The following is a 25,541-nucleotide window of genomic DNA, read 5'->3' as shown; positions in this document are numbered from 1 at the left end:
AATTATATCTGACACTGACAGAGTGACAGTGACGTAATGCACTCTTGCCAACTTTCAGAAAATAATCATAGTCTGTCCATGTCCATAGACATTTCATAAGCAACCTTCTCAGTCTGAGCTTCTCAGAATAAAAACGGCCTTGCTTTATTCTGACAACCACCATAGATGAAGAAAGTGAAAGAGAAGAAAAAAAGACTCGGTCCGGGACGTTATCATTGTTCTTAGTACCTACATAACGGCATGCATCGTAAGCGCAAAACTGTTATTATTTTGAGCCTTTTAAAGTTAATCTGTGTCATTTAGTGACAGTGACAGAAACTGACTAGTCTATATTGTCTGTGGTGTGGTGTCTTCTAGTTGTTTTTGCTCGTTGTGTTGTGTATCGAATTTTGCTAGAAAATATAAAAAGAAAACCAAATTAAACATGAGACACCTATTCTTTTTTGTATTTTTATTATGCTTAACAGGAACCTTGACGAAAAAGTATTCAGATGACGAAAAGCCTGCGTGGGCTAAGAAAGATATACGAGATTTCAGTGATGCTGACATGGAGAGGTGGGTGGAACCGGTACTTAGACATACTTTATATATTTTAAATATCACCAATTAACTGTTCAATAATTTCAGACTCTTCGACCAATGGGAAGAAGATGAAGAGCCACTCCCTGAAGATGAACTGCCAGAGCATTTACGGAAGCCGCCGCAACTGGATTTGAATAAAATGGACATGTCTAACCCAGAGGCAGTTCTTCAAGCTACCAAGAAGGGTCAAACTCTGATGATGTTTGTCTCTGTGGCAAATAAACCATCCCGTGCGCGGACAGAAGAGTTAACAAAGATTTGGCAAGCTAGCCTGTGGAGCAATCACATTCAAGCTGAAAGGTAGTTTTAGGACTGATCAGATATCTTGACTAAAACATTCCTTACTGATTCAGGATATTATAGATTTTTTAACATCTTATTTGTTTTAGGTATCTAGTGGATGATGATCGAGCAATATTCATGTTCAAAGATGGCTCTCAAGCATGGACTGCTAAAGAATTTCTGTTAGAGCAAGATGAGCTGAAAGAAGTACAGCTAGAAAGTCAAGTCTTCCCGGGAAAGAAACCTGATGTTAGAAACACTGCTGTTCGAGATGAGCTATAACCTTGATCTGAAAATAGTGAACATTCCATAGAATCAAATTGTATATAAAAATAAGTGTTCAGTGTAACTTGCTTCACAAGTTTGTTCCATTGTGACTGAGTCATTGATATAAAATGTGTTTTTTACATTAAGGGGTAAATGAAATAAATAATTTTATTTTAACTTTACTGTATTTGTGTATATTTTTCAAAAATAATGGCCACTTATAGTAAACAAGATACATATACAATGAATGATACAACAACTTTTAAATGAAAATCAGGATGGAATGTGTGATTAAAAACTCAGAAAGCATCAGTAGCTCGGAAATGCTCTTCATCTATTGTGGAGTAAATGTGGCCCTCCCCACACATCCATTCAAGAATATTTCTGTAACAAAGAAAACATGTTATTAGCGCAATGTTTTTTTAAGTGTTCTTGTAAGTGGAGCCATTATTAATTCAAAGATACTCCTGCAAGTCAAGGCTACACCTATTAGTCATCAAAACAAAAATGTTTTACTTCATGTAAATTAAACATTGCACAAGTTGACATGTGTGTGCATGAGTGTAAACTGATATAGCAAGCCTACTTCTGCAAGTTTTTCAGATAATAAGTTCTGGAAGTATATTATAATGTCAACCTGCAGAACTATTGCCTATGTGATAACCCTTTTATACTTACTCAAACTCCATCTGTGCCATTTTGTCTTTCAATGTTGCATACATATCGGTCTTGCTTATGCCCTGCTCCAGGGACGAGGCTCTTATAAGATTGAACACCATCATTTGCCGAGCGTTTAGTCCATTGACAGAACCCCCCGTGTCTCCAACTCCAACCATAGAGTTGGCCGGCAGACCACCCGTGAATGTGGAATTGTTGTTGATAACTTTCTCCTGAAAAAGTTTATAGTAGTTAGACTTAGCAGAGTTAAAAAAACATTGTGGTGGGTTGTAAGGTGAAAAGAAACTAAATACAGACTCTCACATACAGGGTGTCACATGAAAGGTGTAAATACTTGTACCTTGGTGAGACAAAGCTTTTAGCTTAGAATACCATAATTTGCAACACTGGTAGATGAAAGGGTGGGTATGAAATACTTTGGAAAGCTCCAACAAAGTCTAAAATAACTTGTTTGCTATCACTCAGACCTATAATTATTATAATTTCAAGTTTATGAGTAATTTACCTTTTTGGAGTCAGCTTCCATTTTAATTTTATTATTAATACACTGCAGGTAGTGGAATGTGATAGCGTTGATATCCGTGATGGGCATAATCTTGAATGCCATCAGAACTTTCTTCCCTCTATTTGTCTTCACATTTCCAAATATTTGAATGTAATCATTAACTTCCACTTTTGGTGTAGATTTGTCCTGTGCATAAGAAAGTAAGTTTAGAATTTAGAAAACTAGAATATTAGTCATTAAAATGTTTAGGTATGTAATGATTATGATTATCTATGACACTTGAATGTAAGTACCCTTACTTGTACTTGTAACCTTAAACAATAGTTTATTAATATCAATGTAATGGTTCACTTACATCTTCATCCATAGATTCCTGATCTAACCAAAGCACAGCCTTCATGCGGCCAGTGATATCTTGTATGGTGTATGTAATTTTGGTACTTTGCATGCGTATGTTTCTAACTCTGGCAACAATAGAGGCAATTTGAATTTCAGTGCCCCATATCTTGACTCCATCGTCCCCGCAGTGGAGTGCTTGCCTAATTACAATTGGTGCTGTACGTGACGCTCTGCGACCCTATAAAAGACCATTGTAGAGAGTTAGGTTATTTTACAGTGGTAATTTTAAAGTATGATATACACACCAATATTTTCAAACTCACAGTTTTTTGCGCTTGATTCGGAGTAGCAGCGTTTCCAAATTGACTTGGTGAGTTGAAAAATCCCCCGCCGGCAGTAGATTGATCTGAAAATTTCAAAATACATTCATCATTATTAAAACGATAGCCGGCGACCGGATGACTCACAACTCTTTTGTTCATCGTTGTTAAATCCTTTACCATTCCACATATTCCTCGTAATTTATTTACTTATTCTTATAAGAAAGTATCGACTCCACTTTCGCGAAGCTAGTGAATTTTATAAACAAAAACTGAGAGAAAAATCACCCGAAATCGCAACCGCTAACCATTGGCAAAATGACAATTTGTTTTGACAGTTGAAATTACGCGGCAAATGTAAACTTGGGCTGTATTCCATTCCACGCGTTTACCTGAATTTCTACTGGCCTAACTTGTGCCAGCCTCCCTCACACGCACACAGTCGCTACATATTCGAATGCAATTCTTCACAGAGTAACTTAATTTTTTTGTAAAGTAGGTATCTGTCTCTGTTTTGTTCAAGTTTTGTCGTTGTCTGATACTTTATTTGATTTGATTGGAAATTATTCAACTTTACAATATTCTCACAATACCATAAAATGGGCCGGGATTCTTACCACAAAGGAAAATATTTTGTCACATTCAAACGGGGTTTTGAAGACTGCAAGAAAGATATCACTATCACAGTGGATAAAGTTTACGAGAATGATAGCTTGGTACCTACAATATTTGCCTTTTTTCGATTATAATACAATATGAGTTAGCTAAACACCTAGGCTAGTAATTACCAAAAATTCAACGCTACTATTGAAAATTATGTGTTCTTACTTACTTTCCAGAGAATCATTCTGTCTGATGATGAGGATCCAGCGTTTCTTTTTGTTCTGAATGTGACCCGGTGCGACTACGAGGATCTGAAGAGGCAGCAGGGACTGCTCATCGACTTCGACAACTTCCCCTCACAACTGGTGCGGCTCTTGCAACAGTGCTCATCCAATAATATGTAAGTAGGATATAATATAAATAAAATATGTAAACAGAGACACAATAGAAACACATCAGGAAGAGATGTCAGCTTCAGGAAGTGAGTCAGAAAAGTCCAAGTGCACTGATTTAAAAGTTGTAAATGGATTAATGTAAAATTTTAAAGCCATTGAAAGATTTTTGCCACAGGCTTATTATTGCCAGGAGTTTGGGTGTGTTTAATTATCTATCCTTATTAGGGTCTGACTAAATAAAGTCAACCCTCCAGAATTATAATGTCCTTGCAATTTGAATCAACTAATATTGAACCAATTTGTTTCCATGACATTCCAGGTTTCTAATAATGCAGCAGTCCAACCCGGTCCAGTTCTACTTCGAGGTGGTGGAGCACAACGAGTTCAAGCGCCTGGTGCATTTGTCACTGAAGACTGGACCCGCCTCCGATACTGATGTCAAGAAACATATGTCTGACACTATCATCAATCTAAAGGTATTCTTTCCTACATTTTAGTCCTACATACCCCTACAAAATCATAGTTTAAAGCCGCGTACAGACAAGGAACGCCAACGAGCGGTTTTCGTTGACCTTCGTTGCTGCAATCTGCGCTGTATTATGTATGATAAATATCCATCGTTGGGATAACCGTTGGTGTTCGTTGGCCCGGTCTGTACGCAGCTTAACATGAATGTGACATCCAACATTTCCAATGAATATAATTATATTTCAATACCTATATAACAATTTGATTAAGAGGGTCTACTAAGCCTAACAATAACACATAGGTTTATCTTCATTGGATAGATGCCTGATTTTGCCCATAGAAGTAGGTAAATAAACTAATTGCCAAAATTATAATTATCTTGTCTTCGTCTTCCGAGATTTATTTTAACTTATTTTTTTACCATGTAGTAGCCCTGCTACGCCCGAACGTAGGTACCGCACATAGTTTCAGCGTCAGAGAGAGAAAGAAAGTGAAACTGGTTCCTCACTTCCCTCTCCTCGACCCGACGCTGCCTGTTTCAGTCGGTGAGGTGCCAGCTCCATTCTTGTCCGTGCGCGCGCGGCGAACGCACATAGCCTAAAAATATTTTTCTTAACCGTATTTATTTAAAAGTTTCTGTTTGAAAAATGCCAAAAAGAAAACATGAAGAAGACAGTGAACAAAGATATCTGCGAAAGTTAAAGAAGTACGAGGAAAAACTTCTTTCTAAACGGAAAAAACGCCAAAATCGCGTGATATATTCTAGTGACGAAGATATTGCAGAAATTGAAGGTAAGATTTAAATTTTAAAAATAAAAACTTTTTACATCTTTTGCTCACATTACAACTGGTTTTTAACACATGATTACAATGTATTAGAATATTGCTATTCGTCATATTGACGATTACATCGAAATATTGACCGTGATTTATTATTGAAGCTTATAGCTGACAATTTATTATATTAAATGAAGTATTTTTCATTGCATTTATTTTATCTAGTCGCATATTTCATTATATTAATGAAAAAGTATTTAATCGTTTCTTTGCATTGCTTTTATTTTGCCTAGTTGCATATTGCAAAATGTAAAGGATTTACACATTGTAAACCAATTAGACTATCTTTGCTAAGCTTTATCTAACTTATGTGCTGCGGCAAACCATTACGTGACTTATAGCCACAGTAATGTAACCCAATTACATATTGTAATTTGTAAGCTTGTCTCGCTCCTTACCTAAGTTTGTTTTATGCTGTGGGAATCGTTTGTTTCGGTGAAAAAATGATTCTACCTACATAGCTTATTAAATATATTATTATTTTTTGCTCTTTTCAGAGCATTACAATAACGAAGAAATATCAGCCGATGTACATAATATGGCAGATGTCGATAATAACGACTTAACCGACCATATTTTCGAAGGTGAATCAATCCCAACAATAAATTTGAGTGAAGAGGATACTCAAAAAGAAGGCCAGGATGAACCTATAAGACCTTCATTATCATCAGTAGTTAATCAAGTTAACAACGATGCTGGACCAAGTCAAGATATCGAAGCCGAAGAAGACGTCTATGACGCTGAATTACTTCGCGCTCTGGGTAATTTCGAACCAGAAGAGGTTATTTGGGGCCCAAATATCCACGACGATATCAGTAAAAGACTACAATATATTTTGCAAAACGGTTTAAAAAAAGAAACCAAAGAGGAACTGATAAAAAAATATTTATTTCCAAGCAATATGCAGTTTGCGAAGGCTCCCTCTCTAAACCCGGAGGTAACTTCCATGTTGAACGACCAATATAAAAACCGAGACAAGCTAATGCTGAGTAAACAAAACCAGCTGGGAAGTGCACTATCTGCGTTAGGAAGTGCAATGACCTCGCTTTTGAAAAAGAACCCCAACATATCAGACATTGTGCGCTCCTTGAACGACTGCGCGCAAATAATTGCTGACTCACACTTTGCCGAGACCTACACGCGAAGATCTCTCATAATACCATTGGCCGAAAAATCATTAATAGAACCCTTGAAGGATACTAAAAGAGATCAGTATTTGTTCGGCGATAAACTTTCCAGTTTAGTGACCAATTCAAAAGGAATAAAAAAAACTGGTAATATGATACAAGCCGGTAATTTAAACTGGAGAAGACAACCCAATCGGGAACGATACAAAAATCAACAAATGTCAAACAGACCCAGCGGACAGCGAACATCTCAATATTTGAATTCGAACCGGCGGCGATACCCATACCCACCACCGCCACCGCCTCCGGGGCGCCGAGCCGTGCCCCAGCTGCCGCCTCCACCGCCGCCGCCGCCGCCGCCGGGCCGACGTCAGCTCGCGCAGGCGACGAATGTCCCCCGCCGCCAGCCCTACAACAGGCCCCCTTAACTGTAGACATCGTGGCGCCGCAGGCGCCGACGCCGCCGCCGCCGACTCCTCTACTTACGCAGGTATATGCCGGGCGTTTACAATACTATATTAGTGCATGGAGTGATCTCACACATGATGAATTCATACTATCAACTGTAAGAGGCTACAAAATTCCTTTACTTGAAATTCCTAACCAAAATTGTAATAGTTATCCTTTAAGAAATTATTCAACGTTAGAATCTCACAATATGCAGAAAGAAATATCAAAATTACTTAAAATAGGCGCTATAAAAAAATGTAAATCTTGTCAAGGCCAGTTCATTTCTGACATTTTTCTTGTACCTAAAAGCGATGGTTCAAATAGGTTTATTTTAAATTTGAAAAAATTCAACAAATATGTTTCTACGGAGCATTTTAAGATGGAAGACATTAGAACCGCAACAAAACTGTTAGCTGAGAATGATTTGCTTTAAAGATCACATTGATCTCACTACTACCAGAGTCAGAAAACTTATTTTCATTTTTAAAAAACTAAGGTACATCCTTGATCCTACCTTACTAAAGCGAATATATATAGCTCTTGTCCAATCGGTACTAACCTACTGTATTACTTCTTGGGGTGGAGCCCCAAAGACCTCACTGTTAAGCCTAGAAAGAGCCCAAAGAGCTATTCTGAAAGTGTCCAATTTCCGTCAAATTTTATATCCTACGGAGAAGTTGTATCAAGACTGCCAAGTCCTGACAGTCCGTCAACTCTTTTTATATCAAATAACGTTGAAACAGCATGCACTAATATTTAATTCACTTGATCCTAACAAAACACTAAGACGGTTAGATAAAGTATGTAAGACATTTACATTTAAACACTCATTTATGCGGCACTATTTCTGTTACGTTGGACCTGACATATACAATAAGTTAAATAAGTTAAACAAACTTCACCTGCTAAACAAACATGAATGTAAAGCTGCTATATTTAAATTCCTACAAAAGTTAAATTACGTAGAAACTGAAAATTTGTTAAAAAATTCTTATTAAACCGTTTTTTATTTATCTTTATATCTAAATTAAAAATAATTCAACTAATTAGTTAAAACACTTGATCTTAATCAAGTACTTAATTGATTAATTGTAACTGTAATTGTAATTAATTTAACATAGTTTTTTATTTAAAAATACTTGAAATCCACTAGTATATTACTATAGTCTGTTAATTATGTTGCACATAATCTTTGTAAAATTTATATTTTGTATCCGCTTCCTAAGTATGTATGTTTTCTTTTGTAAATTAACTCTAAAGTTTCTCAATATAAGTATTATAATGTTTTAAAGCGTGATACTTCTGCAATGTATAGCTTTCCTTATATGAACTCTCTGATAAAAGAGCGCTGATGCCTGAAATACAGGTCTTTGGCCTAGTTCAGGCACAGAGGCATAATGTAATTAGTAATAAGCTTCTTTTATGAATAAACATAAACAGATTATATGGCTAATATCGACCTTAAAGACGCGTATCTTTTTCTTCCGATATTAGAGGACCATAGAAAGTACTTACGGTTTATATTTAAAGGAAACCTATATGAATTTACAGCTTTACCCTTTGGCCTCTCCTCAGCGCCATTTATATTCACAAAAATTATGCAACCTGTTTTTTTGAAACTAAGATCAGATGGCTTAACGTCCGTTAGGTACTTAGATGACGCGCTTTGTATAGGAAAGACCAAAGAGGACTGCCTGAAAAATATTAACGAAACAATCAAATGTTTGACTAGCCTAGGATTCATAATAAATTATAAAAAAAAGTTCATTGACGCCAAGTAAACGGTGTAAATTTTTACGATTCATATTAGACTCCGAAAAAATGACACTGGAATTGCCAAATGATAAGAAACATAAAATACTTAGGGCCTGTTCCACAATGTCTGGTTAGTGGCTACCTGTCGGATAAAATACATGCTGTCACTCTCTGTCATTATTTTTTAGACAGTGACAGTATGTATTTTATCCGACAGGTAGCCACTAACCAGACATTGTGGAACAGGCCCTTAATATGGTTAAGTCCGTAATGGCACAAAAACAAATGAAAATCCGCGATTTTGCTAGTTTCTTAGGTACACTTACAGCAGCTTGCCCCGCCGTTGAATACGGCTGGTCGCATACAAAATCTTTAGAGAGGTGTAAATACTTAGCACTATTGTGTGATGATGATTACAACAAAGTAATGACTTTATCTTCTCATATACGTGAAGATCTGCATTGGTGGAAAAATACCATTTTAAATGCACAAAAATCAATTACATCTCCTAAATACGTTCTGGAGATATTCACAGACGCATCGATGACAGGGTGGGGAGCTATGTGTAATAACAATAGAACTGGGGGCCAATGGACGGCCGAGAAAGGTGAACATCACATCAACTACCTAGAGCTACTTGCTGTTTACTTCGGTCTACGGTCATTTGCCAATGATTATTCCAAATGTGACATTCTCCTTCGGGTAGATAACACAACAGCTATATCATACATAAATAGAATGGGAGGCGTGCAATTTACTCACCTTAACAAGATAGCAAAAATGATATGGGATTGGTGTGAAGCTAAAAATATTTATATTTTTGCATCCTATATTAAATCAAAATTAAATGTAGAAGCGGACGCCGAGTCCAGAAAGATTAACATTGACACAGAGTGGCAATTGTGTGATCAGGCTTACACTTCTATTATAAAATCGTTTGGTGAACCAAATATTGATCTTTTTGCATCCAGAATAAATGCAAAATGTACTAAATATATATCATGGAAGAGGGATCCATTTGCATATGATATCGACGCATTTACAATTAACTGGCAAAAACACAACTTTTATGCATTCCCGCCTTTTTCGTTGATATTAAAGGTCCTTAATAAAATTATATCCGACCGAGCGTGCGGGATTGTCGTCGTACCATACTGGCCTTCACAGCCATGGTATCCACTCTTTATGTCCCTCAGTATCAGTGAAATAATGATTATTCCACCTCACAAACATCTTCTTTCCTCTACCTTCAGGCACACACACCCCCTACATGCACACCTTTCCCTGGCGGTGAGTGTGTTATGCGGGAAGCATTCGCCAGGCAGCTCATCCCACAGTCAGCTATACAAGTAATGGCTTCTTCAATAACTTCCAGTACCAAATCACAATATGCTAGTAGTTGGAAGTCATGGTGGAATTATTGTATAAAACACAATCTTGATTTTTATAATGTTAAAGAAAATGATCTCCTAAATTTTTTGTCTGTTTGTTATAATAAAGGGTCAAATTATGGTACATTAAACTGTCATAGGTCGGCAATTGCATTTATTAGCACTAATAATAAGATAGGTGATAGCGATAAATTAAAGAGTTTCTTTAAAGGAGTTTTTAAATTAAGGCCAGTGTTCCCAAAATATAATTTCACATGGGACCCGAATATTGTATTCAATTACTACAATGATTTACCTAATGATAATCAGAATTTGGAAATGCTAACCAGAAAATTAGTCATTCTGTTATAATGCGGCAAGTTACTTGGCGACCCTCCTTGCGGGGTGAAAGAAGTGGCGGGGGCGAGGTAGCACGACATGCTACACACGTAGAAAAGTGTGCCCGGATTAATCTCGCGATAGCTTGTAACTATTTCTGACGTAAGTAAAATTTTATTCTATGAGTGTTCCCGTAAATGTCATATTTAGCTTAAAATTTATAGTTTGACAGAATTAAAATTTGGATGTTTACCTTCAGAATATCTACCAATTTGAATTTATTTATGTAAAATTGTTTTATTTTATAAATCAATTTCCATGTCACTTTCATGTTCACTCTCTGTTTGAACTTGTTCATCGTCGTCGTCATCCTCATCTTCATCATCGTTTTCATTAACTTCAATTATAAATCTAAGACAAAAACCAATTTATGTTTAATTTACAATTAATTATAAATAAACAATAACATACCTGTCCAATACATCGTCAAATACTCTATCAGATTTATAATATTCGTCTTAATTTTTTATGACATGGTCGTCACAATTTCTCCACTTTTTAGGCGAATAATTAGAGAAAAGCAACTCTAAGTCTTTTATCTCTTTATCTAAGTTAGAGTCAATCGACGTTCTTGCGAGCTCGCCTTTCACGTACCGCCACACAAGTTCAATAGGATTTAATTCCGGGTGGTATGGGGGTAGGCGAAAGCACGATATGACCATTTTCTTTCAAAATTTCATCAATTTTGTAATTTTTCTCTGTGTTTTGCTCATTAATTACTTTCATTAAATCACATAAATTTTGGTTGCTTTCCTAGTTACAAGAACTGACAACTGACGCACTGTCATATGGACTCTTCGTCTTTGTTGTTTACTTTTTCGTATCTGACTGCGCAGTAGCCGCGTAGCATGACTGATCCGGTACGCTGTTCTACAAGAAGCCCCTATATTGAGACATTATACGATTTGTTGTTATTAACGTTATTTTGTTGACGAATTATAGATACCTAATAATAATATTAAAAAGGCCTCAACACTCATCCTAAGACTAATGGTCTCAGGATCAATGATCTCATGTGGGTCGCACTCAAATTATGACAGACTATATAAGACATGTGGCCGCCTCGGCTGCGCGGCCGAGACTGCCGTAACAATGACATGCAGTGCACGCGTTGCCCTTCCCCGCTACCCTCCCGCTACCCGCTGTCGTCTTGGGTACCTCGTCCCCTCCGCGTCTTTCACCCCGCAAGGAGGGTCGCCAAGCAACTTGCCAATCTATAGCTCTTGCATCGGGTCAACGTACACAAACATTGTCACTTATTAGAATAAGTAATATTAAGAATCTTAATGACAGGGTAATAATAACAATAACAGATATTATAAAAACCTCGGGGATTGGTCGCATTCAACCCATTATTAACTTGCCTTATTTTCTTGCAAATACAAAAATATGTCCAGCAACTACATGTTTACATAGATAAGACATCCACGCACAGAACACCCAGATAGTGATAAGTTATTATTAACATTTAAGAAACCATATAGATCTGCCACAAGCCAGACTATTGCACGATGGATTAAGAAAACTCTTGCTGAATGTGGTGTTGATACTAATATGTTTAGTGCTCACAGCACTCGTCACGCCAGCACTTCCGCAGCCTTTCGATCAGGAATCAGCGTAGACGTAATCCGTCGTACAGCAGGCTGGTCGGCTCAGTCATCAGTATTTGCAAACTTCTACAATAGACCGATTCAAAATTGTGTAAATTCATTGATTAATTGATCAAGTTGTTGTAAATAATATAATTAAGTAGTTATAATAAGTATTGAGCAAATAAATTATTCAATATGGATTAACCTTGTTTATATTTCTTTAAGTAGATATTTACATTATACTCACAGCTAAAATAAAACTATAACAACATTGTTTATTTGAGGTACCAACTCCAAACATCTACATGGTAAAAGAATAAGTTAAAATAAATCTCGGAAGACGAAGACAAGATAATTTTATGATCAAACGAACTTACCTTAAGTGAAGTTCGATCATAATTATCTTGTCTTCGTCGAAGAGATTTAAAGTCCCTCCCAACCCATACCCAAAAGTAAAACAATGTTGTTAATACTTAGGCTCTCTCTCTGAAATAATGAAGCTGGCACCTCACCGACTGAAACAGGCAGCGTCGGGTCGAGGAGAGGGAAGTGAGGAACCAGTTTCACTTTCTTTCTCTCTCTGACGCTGAAACTATGTGCGGTACCTACGTTCGGGCGTAGCAGGGCTACTAAATGGTAAAAGAATAAGTTAAAATAAATCTCTTCGACGAAGACAAGATAATTATGATCGAACTTCACTTAAGGTAAGTTCGTTTGATCATAAAATTATACTATTATTCCATACTTATTTGGCATATTCTTTGCCAGAAATCCTTATCTGCTGTGAAGAGTTCACTGTCAAGTAGTGAAGCGATGTGGAGTGACAAGTGCATGATGATGGAGCGCAAGCTGCACGACCTGGCGCAGGCCGTCTCCAAGATGGAGGAAGACAAGCAGCGGAAGGAGGCCGAGTTTCAGGAGTCTTTGAAGTTAGAAAAGGATAGAATGGCACAGGTGTGTTATATACAGGGTGGCCCAAAGAGTGACGTCCAAAGGAAAATGTTTGATTCCTTAGGTCAAGGGGTACCCAAATCACCCCCATGTATGTTCAGCAATTTTTAGTAGTTTAGGAGTTATGATTTTTTTTCCAAATTTTCTACGAAAATCGACCTCAGTGGATTAATTATGTTTTATTATTTTTTGGATAACTTTTTAAAACCATTTTTTATTTTTGTGTCATCCTCTTAAGTTGTTCTTTTAACCATAAAAGTTTCAGCTTCCTACTTGTAATTTAAGTTAGTTATTTTTTTATCGAAAGTTCGAATTATATCATCGAGCTAGACTGCTCTGAATTTTCTACTTGAAATTAAAAATTGAAAAAGATATTCTCATGGTCCCTTATTACTTTTTAAAAACTCTGCAAGGTTCCAAAATTACATAAAAATAAAAATAAACTATTGCTTAATAGGGTATTATTTGCAGAAAAAAGCCTTCAAAGGTACCTGGGTGGAAATTACCTAATTAGTAAATTGTTTCAGAAAGTTGAAATATTCCTGTTATGTCATTACTAAGGACTAATTAAGTTAGAAAATGTATCAAATTAAAGGGAAAATTAAATTATTTACTTTTTTTTTTAATTTAAGTTACATTTTTGAATGTAAATTCTTAGAAAAATGTTTTAGTCTGAGTAGTAAGATTTATGAGATTATTTTATTATTAATAATAAGTAAATAAACTCTAATAATTATTTTACACATTTACTCACTTTAAATTTTCTAAATGGCGACTTTCCACAGCAATACACAACCTACATCTACGCAAGAAATTTTCTTTAAGTCGCCTATACGCTTCTCTGTTTCATTCGGATGTAACTTTTTGACAGATGTCACATTTTTGAGAAAAGGTACTTTTTTACATGTTTAACCTTTTGACAAATATCATATTTTTTACATTTGTCACTTTTTTGACTTAAAGAAAATTTCTTGCGTAGATGTAGGTTGTGTATTGCTATGGGAGGACGCCATTTTGAAAATTTATTGTGAGTAAATGTGTAAAATAATTATTAGGGTTTATTTACTTATTATTAATAAAAAAATTATCTCATAAATCTTACTACTCAGACTAAAACATTTTTCTAAGAATTTACATTCAAAAATGTAACGTAAATTAAAAAAAAAGTAAATAATTTAATTTTCCCTTTAATTTGATTAATTTTCTAACTTAATTAGTCCTTAGTAATGACATAACAGGAATATTTCAACTTTCTGAAACAATTTACTAATTAGGTAATTTCCACCCAGGTACCTTTGAAGGCTTTTTTCTGCAAATAATACCCTATTAAGCAATAGTTTATTTTTATTTTTATGTAATTTTGGAACCTTGCAGAGTTTTTAAAATTAATAAGGGACCATGAGAATATCTTTTTCAATTTTTAATTTCAAGTAGAAAATTCAGAGCAGTCTAGCTCGATGATATAATTCGAACTTTCGATAAAAAAATAACTAACTTACATTACAGCTAGGAAGCTGAAACTTTAATGGTTAAAAGAACAACTTAAGAGGATGACACAAAAACAAAAAAATGCTTTAAAAAAGTTATCCAAAAAATAATAAAACATAATTAATCCACTGAGGTCGATTTTCGTAGAAAAATTGGAAAAAAAATCATAACTCCTAAACTACTAAAAATTGCTGAACATACATGGGGGTGATTTGGCTACCCCTTGACCTAAGGAATCAAACATTTTCCTTTAGACGTCACTCTTTGGGCCACCCTGTATAATATGTACCTATTGCTAAAGCTAGGTTCTTCATATAAACTCTATTCTATTTTTATATAAATTGTATGAGCATTCATAATCCTGCATTTCCTGTTAAAACTTCTCTATTATTATTTTTTGGAATAGTTAATAAAAATACAATATTTCATTACTTTTCAGGAAAGACATCAATGGCAGAAAAGTTTAGAATCGAACACAAAATCACAGTTAGCAATAGCACAAGAAAACATGAATAGGAAAGATAAGACTATTGATGAATTAAATTCAGCTATCAAACAACAGAAGGACAGTATAAATCATCTGGAGTTGCAGTTAAGGTATTATTGTTAATAGTCTAGGCAAACGTAGTGTGGGACGCCCTCCGGCTAGATGGGTTGATGACTTGCGAAAGGTGGCTGGTTATGATTGGATGCGGAAAGCTAAAGATCGTATCCAGTGGCGTGCTTTAGGAGAGGCCTACGTCCAGCAGTGGACTGCTATAGGCTAGGCTGATGATGATGATGATGTTAATATTCATGTTTAGAGTGTAATTCGGACTGATGGAAAAGATTTCTTATCCTACTGTTGTCCTTAAAAAAAAAGATTCATTTTGATGTGATTTTAATTTTAGTCTATGGTCGACTTACTTGAAAAATCTTCAGTTCAAAGAAGATAATTATTATGTTGTTGGTATAACACTTGACGAGAAACATGTATATCTACCTACCTATTTCAAACTAGTTGTATTATTTATTGCAGTGAAAAATCCCATCGAATGAACATGTTGGAAAAGGAAGTGCAGAAAGCACACATAGAAGTGGCCACCACAAAGGCCAAAAATGTATCCCTTGAGAGGGAAGTGATGGAAAAGGAAAAACAATGCCATCAAACTAATTTGAAATATGGTGACTTGGAAAAGGTATACTTTGTAAATGAATCACACCATTTTAACTTGGAATTTCTGAAAGAATATTATAGTTTTAATACAACTGTTGTATACATAATCTAATCATTATTTTCTATTATTTACAGACTTTCAGAGAAAATTCTGACCTGATAAAAGAGTTAAACAACACTATCAAAACGCTAAAAAGGGAAAAGGTAACCTACACTGCACAACTCACAATGAAAAGATTTTATTACTTCATAATTATAAACACTTCCTGTATTATGTTTCTTTATTTTGTTCCAGTCAACACTAGAAGAGCGTCTGGTTATGAGTGAATCGCTGGCTAATAAAAACAATAATGCAGCGCAAACAACCTCCGAACAGTTACTGAAGGCCAATCAAATTATATCCAAACAGAACAGTGATCTTATTGAAATTAAAGAAAAGGTAAGATGACATTAAATCTTAAAAATACATTATCAGTACAAAATACAATCTGCAACAGTCCAATGAGCTACTTTGTCCTCGGCTTTCTTCATCCAACTGCTACTCGCGAGTCGCGTCGGTGGTTGGTTGGGGCCGGGGGCTGCCTCATGCCTGATAAATAGTCTCCACTCGACAACTCGTCTACCCCAATTTCTGTTGGATCTTCGGCAGATGTGACTGGCCCACTGCCACTGCAGCTTACAGATATTAAAAGTATTTCTTATGCAATCCTCTAAAAACGCTAAACTACAAAAATAACAACAAACAAAACACTATTTTACCCACTTGACAAAGTTTCTTATTCAACTGAATGTTGATTTATTACAGCTTCTGTGCAGAACAGCTATAGCATTGGAACAAGAAAAGGTGATAGAAGCGAACACCAAAGAAATCACCGACTTGAAAACAGAAGTAAAGGAGACGAAACAAAGTATGGATAAGCTGAGAGTAGAACTGGACAATCTCAAAGAAAAATACGAAAATAACGACAGAGCGTTGAAAGACAAGGAGGAGACAATAAAGAATAACAATATGGGTAAGTTAGATGGTTTAAATCAAGGTATCTGAGTGAGTGAATGGATACGCATCCAATATTTTAAATCTCATTCGGCCTATATTTATACATATTCTAAAGCCGCCTAAAGGCTGAATCGTTTTTAGCTCCGCTTAGCGACCGGACTTCAGAAGAATATGTGTCAACATCACAAAATTATTATTTATCACTTACTTATACTTTTTTCTTATGTTATTTTACAGTTATCCAATGGTTACACAAAAAGATGGAAGACAACTGCATAGCACCTGACTCTAGTAGACCGAGGCAGGGCCTCATGACCGCAACCAGCTCGACACCTTATTTCCTGTCCAATAAGGGCCACAATCATAATGACACAAATGGAATGCATGCCATGTCGGATGAGTCCATCAATTTTTACGCAACTTCAAAGTATGTATAATAAGTACTGCTTGTTTTGTGCCTAATTTCAGTATTTTCTATGATTCAATTCATATAAACGATATCTTTCTTATTTTTAGATCAGACGTAGAGGATAGCCCTAGGCCAGAGATGAATAAAGTTGGCTTAGATCCTAAATACCTAAAGCCTGCACCTAGTGATAGACAATTAAAATCCACGGATAGAAAAGGTGAGTGCTTTATCGAATGTATATTTTTTAAACCATCATCTTTGATAATCAGTACTAAAAACTAGATGGAGTATCCGAACAAATAACACTTGGCTTTCCAAGTTCGGTTAGAAGATTTGTGACTTTATTCATTACAGTACTATTACTTATCAAAGACCATCATCATCATCAGTATCTAAGTATACCCGAGTCCACATTGTTCTATGGTCACTGAAAACAGCCGACAAAATTCCAATTACTGCTAGATATACTGCTCAACCACAGGCAGTTCAGTACTTTTCAGATTTTTATTTTAATAAGTCGATGTATTATTTATAGATATAATTTTGTTAAAATTTCAGATAAAACCTCCGCCACGGCCGGTACTATCAGCGCCAAAGGCAAAGAAAATAACGCTATAAATTTACCTCAAGTAGATTACAGAGAGAAAAAGTCTGGAAAAGCAGTTTCTTACAGAGCAACCCCAGTATCAGCTTACTTTCCATAATGCAATAGAAAATTGCTTGAATGCTGAATCTCGAACTAATAAGTAGGTATATGAATGGTAGGCAGCCTTTGTGCAATAGTTTAGTATTTATTGTGGCCTGATTTTAATTTAGGCAACAGTGAACATGTACAGTAAAAGTTAGACAGGTATTATAAATAGTAGTTTTATTTTTGTACAAATAAACATTTCCTTACTAAAATATATTACTTACCTATTTATTTATAAACTTAAGTACCTACTTAATTACCTATAAATATAATTTATAGATTTATTTCACTGGGTACGGCCAACTATCAGTAAAACTAACCGCAGCCCGCATAATAAAGGAGAATGGCAATTTCTCTATAGCGCCATGACCCAGAGCGGCCATTGATGAAACATACACTGATGTGTAGTCCGTGACTACAGTATATACTGGTATTAATTTTATTATTATGAGGCATGGGAGAACGAAGATATAAGTGCCGAAAGATCAAGTTTTTTCTACTGTACTAGATGTTACCCAATGTTACCCTTGAGCTAAAAATAGTTTTTAAAAGTGTTCCCGTGGGAATTCCTGGATAAAAAGTATTCTATGTTACTTCGGGATAACGGGAACTTGAATAGAATGAAATAATTTTTGAAATTGATCTCTTTATAAAAATAGGTTTCCGAGTGTGAAATGTGCAAAAATAATCTTGATATTATTTGCAGAAATAAAATCATGTAATACATTTTGTGATGCACTATGTATTGGGAATATCATGATTTAGATTATAAAACTTGTTTGTGCGTGTACTATTCATCAAAAACTTATTTAACGAAAAAAAATATATTAATTAATTTACTTTTGAACCCTAATATCTCAAGAACCCCATGGTTTAGATTTTTTTAAATATTTTTCCCTGATAGTAGACATTTTTATCAATAACTTAAAATAGCTTTGGTTAGTGGCTGCTCACTTACGCAAAGCGGGTCAGGTTTCGCCATTCTTCTTTTTTGATACGCTAAATACCTACGACGCGACGATCCTCGCAATCTGTATGTTGCATTCACGGTACAATAAAAAAACATACGTTTGTTCTACAGCCTGTAGACACAGTACTGTGTTAGGTGTTCGTTGTGCACCTAAGTCTTCATCTTTGGTGAGAGAACCTGATCAAAGGACGTCATCGTACAATCCATCTATAAAGTAATGAAAATAAAGAGTGCGATTTGCAAGTACCGCCGCCAAGAAAAGTCATAAGAACGGAAATGGATCCTACCTAACCCCCAGAGTCGCGTGTTTTGAAACTATACAAGGCCAGAACGCACCCATAGTGTACTAGCACTGTATAGTTTCAAGTGAAAAAATATATTATTTTACTTGAAAATATACACGATTTGTGCGTACTAATCGCGTATACTTTCAAGTTGGGATTTACTGAATCGTTCTTGAAAATATACATTGCTATTACGCACATTGCTTGATTGGCGTACTTGTGACAAGTAACTTGTCGCATCAAATTTATACCTACATGCTGATTCTGATTTACTTAACTATTTCGGTAAATGTAAATGACTACAATTTACTTGTTCTGCCTGTCATACCTATATAATGTTAATAAATAAAGATGAACAAGCTCTAATTTGATTGATAAATTGATATTTATAGCAATCATACTTCCAAGTAACAATACTAATATCTTATTATTATTTATATGAATTAAGAGTAATACCTATTACACTCACGAGCAATGACAAAGTTCCAGTGAAGATTGCTTAATGACGCCGTCGGCAGTATTAAAGTGCATTTAACAGCGCATCAAAATATTATTAAAAAAGTATTTTTTTATCAAATTCCAAATTAAAATCAAATTTTAAAAAATTGGGTATCATTTGGTGTTGACTTTTTGCTACTTGGACTTATTCATTGCTCGTGACTCTCGTGAGTGTAGTAGGAATTAGGTATTACCCTATAGACTTATTACAGACATATTTTTCATCAAGTTTGGAATTCACCGTAATTGTCTTTTATGAATTGTTCTACACCCTCTTCTGAGATAATTTTTACAGTTTAATTTAAATCTATTTACTTTTTAACTGTAAGATGTAAACAAAAAACACGTTACGAAAACAATGCCAAGTGCGGAATGATAATGCAATGTTTAGAAAGCAATAGACTTATTACTATTTCGCATGAAAGAAAGAGAGAGCAACAATTCAAAAGGGCTACCTGGTAACTAATCACGTATAGTTTCAAGTGCTCACATTTCCGCTTGGCACTTGAAAATATACACGATTAGTACGCAGTGGTAACTGCTGCAGTATATTTTCAAGCCACAATTTTGGCCCAACTTACTTGAAAATATACGCGATTAGTGCGTAATGGCCTTGTATACTTTCAAGTAAATCATCGCACCATTTTAATTTGAAAATATACGCGAGCAGTCCCAACCTCTGCGTTCTGGCCTTGTATAGTTTCAAAACACGCCCCAGAGTCCGTAGCATAAATTTTCATCGTGAACGTGAAGTAAAATTCATCGAGTAATTTTGTATGAAAATGCTAGTTCTGCTACCGACCACCTACGCCTGGGGCGAATTTTTATGCTACGGGCTCTGCTTCCAGTGCTTGCTCGTTATTATTCCGAGACAAAACCTCCAAAGTCCCGGCCACTGTCTACTGTACATGATGTGTGTATATCATGTGTGTAAACAAAACATATTCTGTGACTTGAAAAAAAACTGTCAAAAAAGGGAAGGTCAATCACCAGAATTTTTATGATTCATAACTTTTATTACATATTTCTCTAAGTTTACTTTTGATTTAATGCCACTGCGTTATCAAGATGATGAGTATTAAGTTTTTATCAGTGATATTTACAAAATGATACATTCATGATTTCGCGTTTGGGCGTCAAGTTCGGTGCGCGTCCGCGGAGTGAGTGTTGTTATGGTGTTTTGAATGAGCAGTGGTGGTTGTAGGTGCAGCGATGCCGTTCAGCCTGCTGTGCTGCGTGCGGCCGGGCGTGGAGGACGTGGTGGAGCTGGACTACGCGCACCAGTCGCTGTCCGACGTGCCCTCGGACGTGTTCGTGCACGAGCGCACGCTGGAGTCGCTGCTGTGCCAGTGCAACCGCATCTCCGAGCTGCCGCGCCAGCTCTTCATGTGCCACGGCCTCAAGCGCCTCGACCTCAGCGACAACGAGATCCAAGCCATACCCATCGCCATATCCTCCCTGGTCAACCTACAGTACCTCAACATCAGCCGAAACACTCTCACATCCATTCCTGACACTATGAAAGCTTTGAAGTACTTGTGCTTTATGGATTTGAGTGTTAATCCACTGGAAAAGCTGCCAGATGCCATAACAAACCTTATTGCATTACAAGAGCTTTACCTGAATGATACATACCTTGAGTACCTGCCAGGAAACTTTGGGCGTCTCGCGAATTTACGCATTCTTGAGTTGCGCGACAATTATTTAATGATTTTGCCAAAGTCACTGTCCCGCTCAACTGAGTTAGAAAGACTGGATATTGGACAGAATGAGATTCAACAGTTCCCGGAAGTGATCGGGAGATTTACAAAACTGAAAGAATTATGGATTGATGGCAATAGTTTGACCAGTATATCTGGTTTTATAAAGCCACTAGAAAATTTGATTCATTTAGAAGCTAGCAATAACATGATTGAAGAGATTGCTCCTGAGATTGGATATTGCATTCAATTAGTAGACATCACTATGACATCAAATACATTAACACAACTCCCTGAGAGTATTGGAAACCTCAGAAACTTGACAACACTGAAACTAGACAACAACAGACTGTACTCATTGCCAGAAAGTATTGGCTCGCTGACAAACCTTGAAGAGTTAATGCTTATGTGCAACTATTTAGATAAAATACCTTCTACTATTGGCCTTTTACGGAAACTGCAATACCTTAATTTGGATGAAAATATGCTCAGATCAATCCCTCCAGAGATAGGCAGCTGCACTAAGTTGTCAGTTTTGTCTCTGAGATCCAACAAATTGACCAAAATACCACCAGAAATTGGTCATTTAACTTCATTGAGAGTTTTGAACCTTGTGAGGAATTCCCTAAGTTGTCTTCCCCAATCTTTGTTAAATTGTGATAATTTGGTAGCCCTCTGGCTATCTGAAAATCAAAGCAAACCCTTAGTGCCTATGCATTCTGAAGTAGACCCTCATACCTATGAGCAAGTCCTTACATGTTTCCTCTTTCCCCAAGTGCCTTTATCCCCAATTGACTCTAAAATGGAAACAAATGATAAAACTGAAAATGTTGATACCCAAAATGCTGCCCGTCACATAAGCTTTGTTGACATGAAAGCTACTCCAAAGATACCTGAGAAGCCTGGGCAACTGCGAAGAGCCCCCACTCCATATCCCAAAGAGTTAAGGGCTCTAGCAAAACATGCTAGAAACATTCATAAAGATGGGACCCAGGATATAACCCCACCTATGCAAAATGCTGTTCATATCAAAGCAGCAAAAATTACACCCACACTCCAGCAGAGATTCGCTTCTGATAACAAGAAGGAAAATGAAAATCCAGGCCAAGACAGTGCTGATGGGGCCAACCCAGACTCTATGACAGCATCTGTATATGATAATGTTCCAGAAAATGCTTATGACAAACCATTGGATTTAAACTATGACCAAGGTAAGACCTACAAGAGTGTAGATCATGCACTGTATCCTGAAACAAATGGATCAACTGTGAATGAGTATCAAGAGAAGCAAGATCAGTACATGAGCCAACAAGCACTCTACAGCACAAGGCACAATGATACCTACTCATCCAGACAGGATATCTATAAAAGCAATCCTCAGCACCCAAATATGTATGCAAGAAATGTGGAGCGTGAAAGTTATCCCCCAGGGAACGAGTACCATGGAGGCAATGACTCGCATACTAGACTCCAGAGACTGAGCATCACTTCTCAAGACAGAAGGTCTAACAATGAGCCCCCACTACCAACTCATTACGAAGATACTGCCTCATTCAGTCCAATGCCACCGATTGATAATAGAACTGCTTACGATCATATGCCGCCGAGGCTGGACCCGATGCCTAAAATGTGCCACAGTCACACGGTACCCGACGGGAATTACCACGAGAGTGTGTACAATAGCGACGCGTACGTTCGCGCGAAAGAAAAGATGTATGGCCAGCGAAATTACGATACAATGACCTACGGATACCACACACATGGTCGCGACCTGCCGAGTCCCAGAGTGCCGACAGTGAGCCAGGTGGTGAGCTCCGCCACTATGCCGAACATCAGCAACTACAATAACATGTACCCGCAGCCCGACATGGAGCACCACTACCCGCCGCCGCTGCACGTGCCGCCTAACACCATGTACGGCGCGGCGACGAGCCCCACCTACGTGCCGTCTCAGTCGCCCGAGCTGTACTCGCCGACAGGTCATACCAACTTGACCAACCCGTACCGCATGACGAACACTCCGCTCGTGTCGGACGACGGTAGCTACAGCCACGTGCACTCGCCCACGAGCCAGAATATGTACGAGTTGTACGACGCGATCCCGACGTCGTCCAACTCGCCGAGCGTGGCGGGGCGCCGCAGCCCCAGCCTGGCCTCGGAGTCGCTGTACGGCCGCCAGCCGCCGCCCTACCACATAGCGGCGCCGTACACCAAGCACGCCCACTACTTCAACGGCTCCGGCGGATAGCGCCCAGCCAACGCGGACACGCGTGATGTTGTGTTCTATTATAATTAATTGACTTGTTGACATCGTCATTGTGCTAGTTACTGCAAGAGTATGTGAATCAATATGTGATGGGTGTTTTTCCGTTCTGTTTCGTATTTGCCTATTTCTCTGGATGTGCAATTGAAATGTGATAATAGGATGCCGGATGCAAGGGAAGGTGCTAAGCATATAATGGACCCTAAAGTAATGTTGGAATTCAAAAGTTCTATAAAATAAGAAAGGTTGTTATATTTTTCAAATTACATCATAAATCTTGTCAGAATTTATTAAGATTAAGGAAAATCACTTTTGTAAGTACTAGAAAGTACATGATGTAACAACTATGTTGTCTCAATAATTTGTACCTAAACACGATTTTTTCATGTGATCTACCATCATTGAAATTATTATGAGTAAGTAGCATCAATTATTTTCTACTTATATGTAAGAAAACGTAAAATGATGGTAATGCCATAGTATGATTTGATTTTAAGGTACTCCAATTACTTATGAAATGATTTCTATTTTTACAGTACTGATATGTAACTAGAAAAGTATTAATGTTTCTATTAAAGATGCATGAAAAACATTAGGAACACATACGGATTTATTTTGCATTTATAACTACCTGCTTACTTATTGTACTTAGTTTGTTTATGCTTATTACAATTAGATTAATTTCTGTTTAAATAATTTAGTTACAGATATCGAATTAACTTGAATAGCATTACAATACAAATATTCAAATAAGATTAAATGATGCACACATTCTAGTCAATATTTTAATTATATTTGTGTGGGAATTTTTAAATGATGTATTCCTACTGTAAGCCACCACAAATAACTTCAAATTTAGTGGGACCATTTAAAAATTATTTACTTAATTCTATTACTGAACCTTTACAAAATGTGTTATTAAGTTTGGTTTTCTTAAAATGATTTTGTTGGTTCATAAAGGTATTTTTTTATAGAAATTACTTATTCGGATAGTAGTTGAATAATGGCACAAATCTAAGTTGTTGAATCTAGATGTTATAAAATTAAATAGGTATATAAAATGTTGGCATAAAATAATGTTTAATCTTAAAAAATAGTACAGGTTTATTAAGAATTAGTGGTTTACCTAATGAGGTGTTAAAATGTGATAGGTCTACAAATATGTACCTATAAGTATATTTCATCTAACGATAGCATTGTACTGTCGGCAAATTCCTGATACAACATTAACATGAATTGTTTATGTACTTACCTACTTGGGCTTGATCCCATCATCCTGCCATTATTTGTATGTACTTACTGATATTTATATACCTACACATACTAAAAACCAATTTGTGCGCAAATTATAATATTTTTCTTATCTACTTACACTCAGAATGCATGTCCTAATATTGGTATTTTCTCATTCTTATCAATATACTTAATTCTAATTAAGAACCTGCTAATTTTATAACTTAACCTTTCTTGCTACTCAAAATATATTTTTATTAAATGCTAAATTTTCTCAAGACTGAAAACATAAAACATATCATTTAACTGAGTATTTTCGTGTAATTATAATACTTACATACTTACTTATGTCTAAAGTTTATTTATTTTTTATATTAATATCAGCGTACTTAATATATTTTACTGTGTTGTAAATACTTTTAGGTGTGATGTGATGAGTACTTTAGAAAACAGGGTAGCTCATTGTTAAAAAAAGTAAGACCACTGGCCGATCCGAATGGGCCACCCTGTATAAACTACTTACATTGTAAATAATTAACTTGCACATGATTTTAATGAATATTTGATATCTAGATAGAAATCATAATTATTGTATCGAACTTATACCTGCATATTTTATGTCGCAAAAAACCCAATATGATTTTTAGTACAGTATATTTTTAAATGTGAAATGTGTATGTTACTCTTTTAAAACTGGCGCCCAACACGGAGATGTATTTTTCATTTCAATGTTGACTTTAGAATTACAAATTAAAACATAATAAAAAAAAAATGTTAATGTACAGAAAGTACTTATTGCAAAATGTTGATCGAATTTCTATAACAAGAATATATTGAATGGGGTTGAGTAATGTAGTAAAAAAGATGTTGTAAACATAATAAAATACACAAAGGACTTCAAATGTATACTTATAAATACAAATAGTAAATTT

The 25,541-nt window shown here is 36.1% G+C and overlaps 4 protein-coding genes across 4 annotated transcripts; 3 read left to right on the top strand and 1 right to left on the bottom strand.

Annotated features, from left to right (window-relative positions):
• The first annotated feature begins 342 nt into the window (after positions 1–342).
• Positions 343–1,313, top strand: LOC105381646 (LDLR chaperone boca). Its single transcript, XM_011551424.3, has 3 exons — positions 343–555; positions 628–882; positions 972–1,313. The coding sequence occupies exons 1-3, from the start codon at positions 425–427 to the stop codon at positions 1,144–1,146; spliced, it is 561 nt and encodes a 186-aa protein (XP_011549726.2). The 5' UTR covers positions 343–424; the 3' UTR covers positions 1,147–1,313.
• On the bottom strand, positions 1,298–3,293 carry LOC105381648 (replication protein A 32 kDa subunit). Its single transcript, XM_048622611.1, has 6 exons — positions 3,154–3,293; positions 2,977–3,059; positions 2,670–2,891; positions 2,315–2,500; positions 1,810–2,021; positions 1,298–1,515 (listed from the first exon to the last, which is right to left on the bottom strand). The coding sequence occupies exons 1-6, from the start codon at positions 3,161–3,163 to the stop codon at positions 1,431–1,433; spliced, it is 798 nt and encodes a 265-aa protein (XP_048478568.1). The 5' UTR covers positions 3,164–3,293; the 3' UTR covers positions 1,298–1,430.
• Positions 3,294–3,515: 222 nt separating this feature from the next.
• Positions 3,516–17,877, top strand: LOC105381647 (spindle assembly abnormal protein 6 homolog). The gene is made up of 12 exons (XM_011551425.3): positions 3,516–3,689; positions 3,813–3,976; positions 4,291–4,447; positions 12,738–12,923; positions 14,848–15,005; positions 15,427–15,586; positions 15,700–15,768; positions 15,860–16,003; positions 16,370–16,577; positions 16,799–16,988; positions 17,078–17,187; positions 17,529–17,877. Exons 1-12 carry the CDS (start codon positions 3,573–3,575, stop codon positions 17,672–17,674), a joined length of 1,809 nt encoding a protein of 602 aa, XP_011549727.3. The 5' UTR covers positions 3,516–3,572; the 3' UTR covers positions 17,675–17,877.
• A 2,498-nt stretch (positions 17,878–20,375) lies between these two features.
• LOC105381649 (protein lap1) lies at positions 20,376–24,774 on the top strand. The gene has a single exon (XM_038114910.2). The coding sequence runs from the start codon at positions 20,626–20,628 to the stop codon at positions 23,359–23,361; it is 2,736 nt and encodes a 911-aa protein (XP_037970838.2). The 5' UTR covers positions 20,376–20,625; the 3' UTR covers positions 23,362–24,774.
• The last annotated feature ends 767 nt before the right edge of the window (positions 24,775–25,541 follow it).

The sequence above is a fragment of the Plutella xylostella genome, chromosome 8 (assembly GCF_932276165.1).
Source record: "Plutella xylostella chromosome 8, ilPluXylo3.1, whole genome shotgun sequence".
Taxonomy (NCBI): domain Eukaryota; kingdom Metazoa; phylum Arthropoda; class Insecta; order Lepidoptera; family Plutellidae; genus Plutella; species Plutella xylostella.
This window is presented reverse-complemented; position numbering and strand designations above follow the sequence as displayed.

Coding starts and splice junctions, on each gene's coding strand:
- LOC105381646 (XM_011551424.3), top strand. CDS start 425: ATGAGACACCTATTCTTTTTTGTATTTTTATTATGCTTAACAGGAACC. Junction 556..627: donor AGTGATGCTGACATGGAGAG/GTGGGTGGAACC, acceptor CAATAATTTCAG/ACTCTTCGACCAATGGGAAG. Junction 883..971: donor AATCACATTCAAGCTGAAAG/GTAGTTTTAGGA, acceptor TATTTGTTTTAG/GTATCTAGTGGATGATGATC.
- LOC105381648 (XM_048622611.1), bottom strand. Junction 2,501..2,669: donor AGGAATCTATGGATGAAGAT/GTAAGTGAACCA, acceptor TCTTATGCACAG/GACAAATCTACACCAAAAGT. Junction 2,022..2,314: donor TGGAAGCTGACTCCAAAAAG/GTAAATTACTCA, acceptor AAACTTTTTCAG/GAGAAAGTTATCAACAACAA.
- LOC105381647 (XM_011551425.3), top strand. CDS start 3,573: ATGGGCCGGGATTCTTACCACAAAGGAAAATATTTTGTCACATTCAAA. Junction 3,690..3,812: donor TTTACGAGAATGATAGCTTG/GTACCTACAATA, acceptor CTTACTTTCCAG/AGAATCATTCTGTCTGATGA. Junction 15,769..15,859: donor AAACGCTAAAAAGGGAAAAG/GTAACCTACACT, acceptor ATTTTGTTCCAG/TCAACACTAGAAGAGCGTCT.
- LOC105381649 (XM_038114910.2), top strand. CDS start 20,626: ATGCCGTTCAGCCTGCTGTGCTGCGTGCGGCCGGGCGTGGAGGACGTG.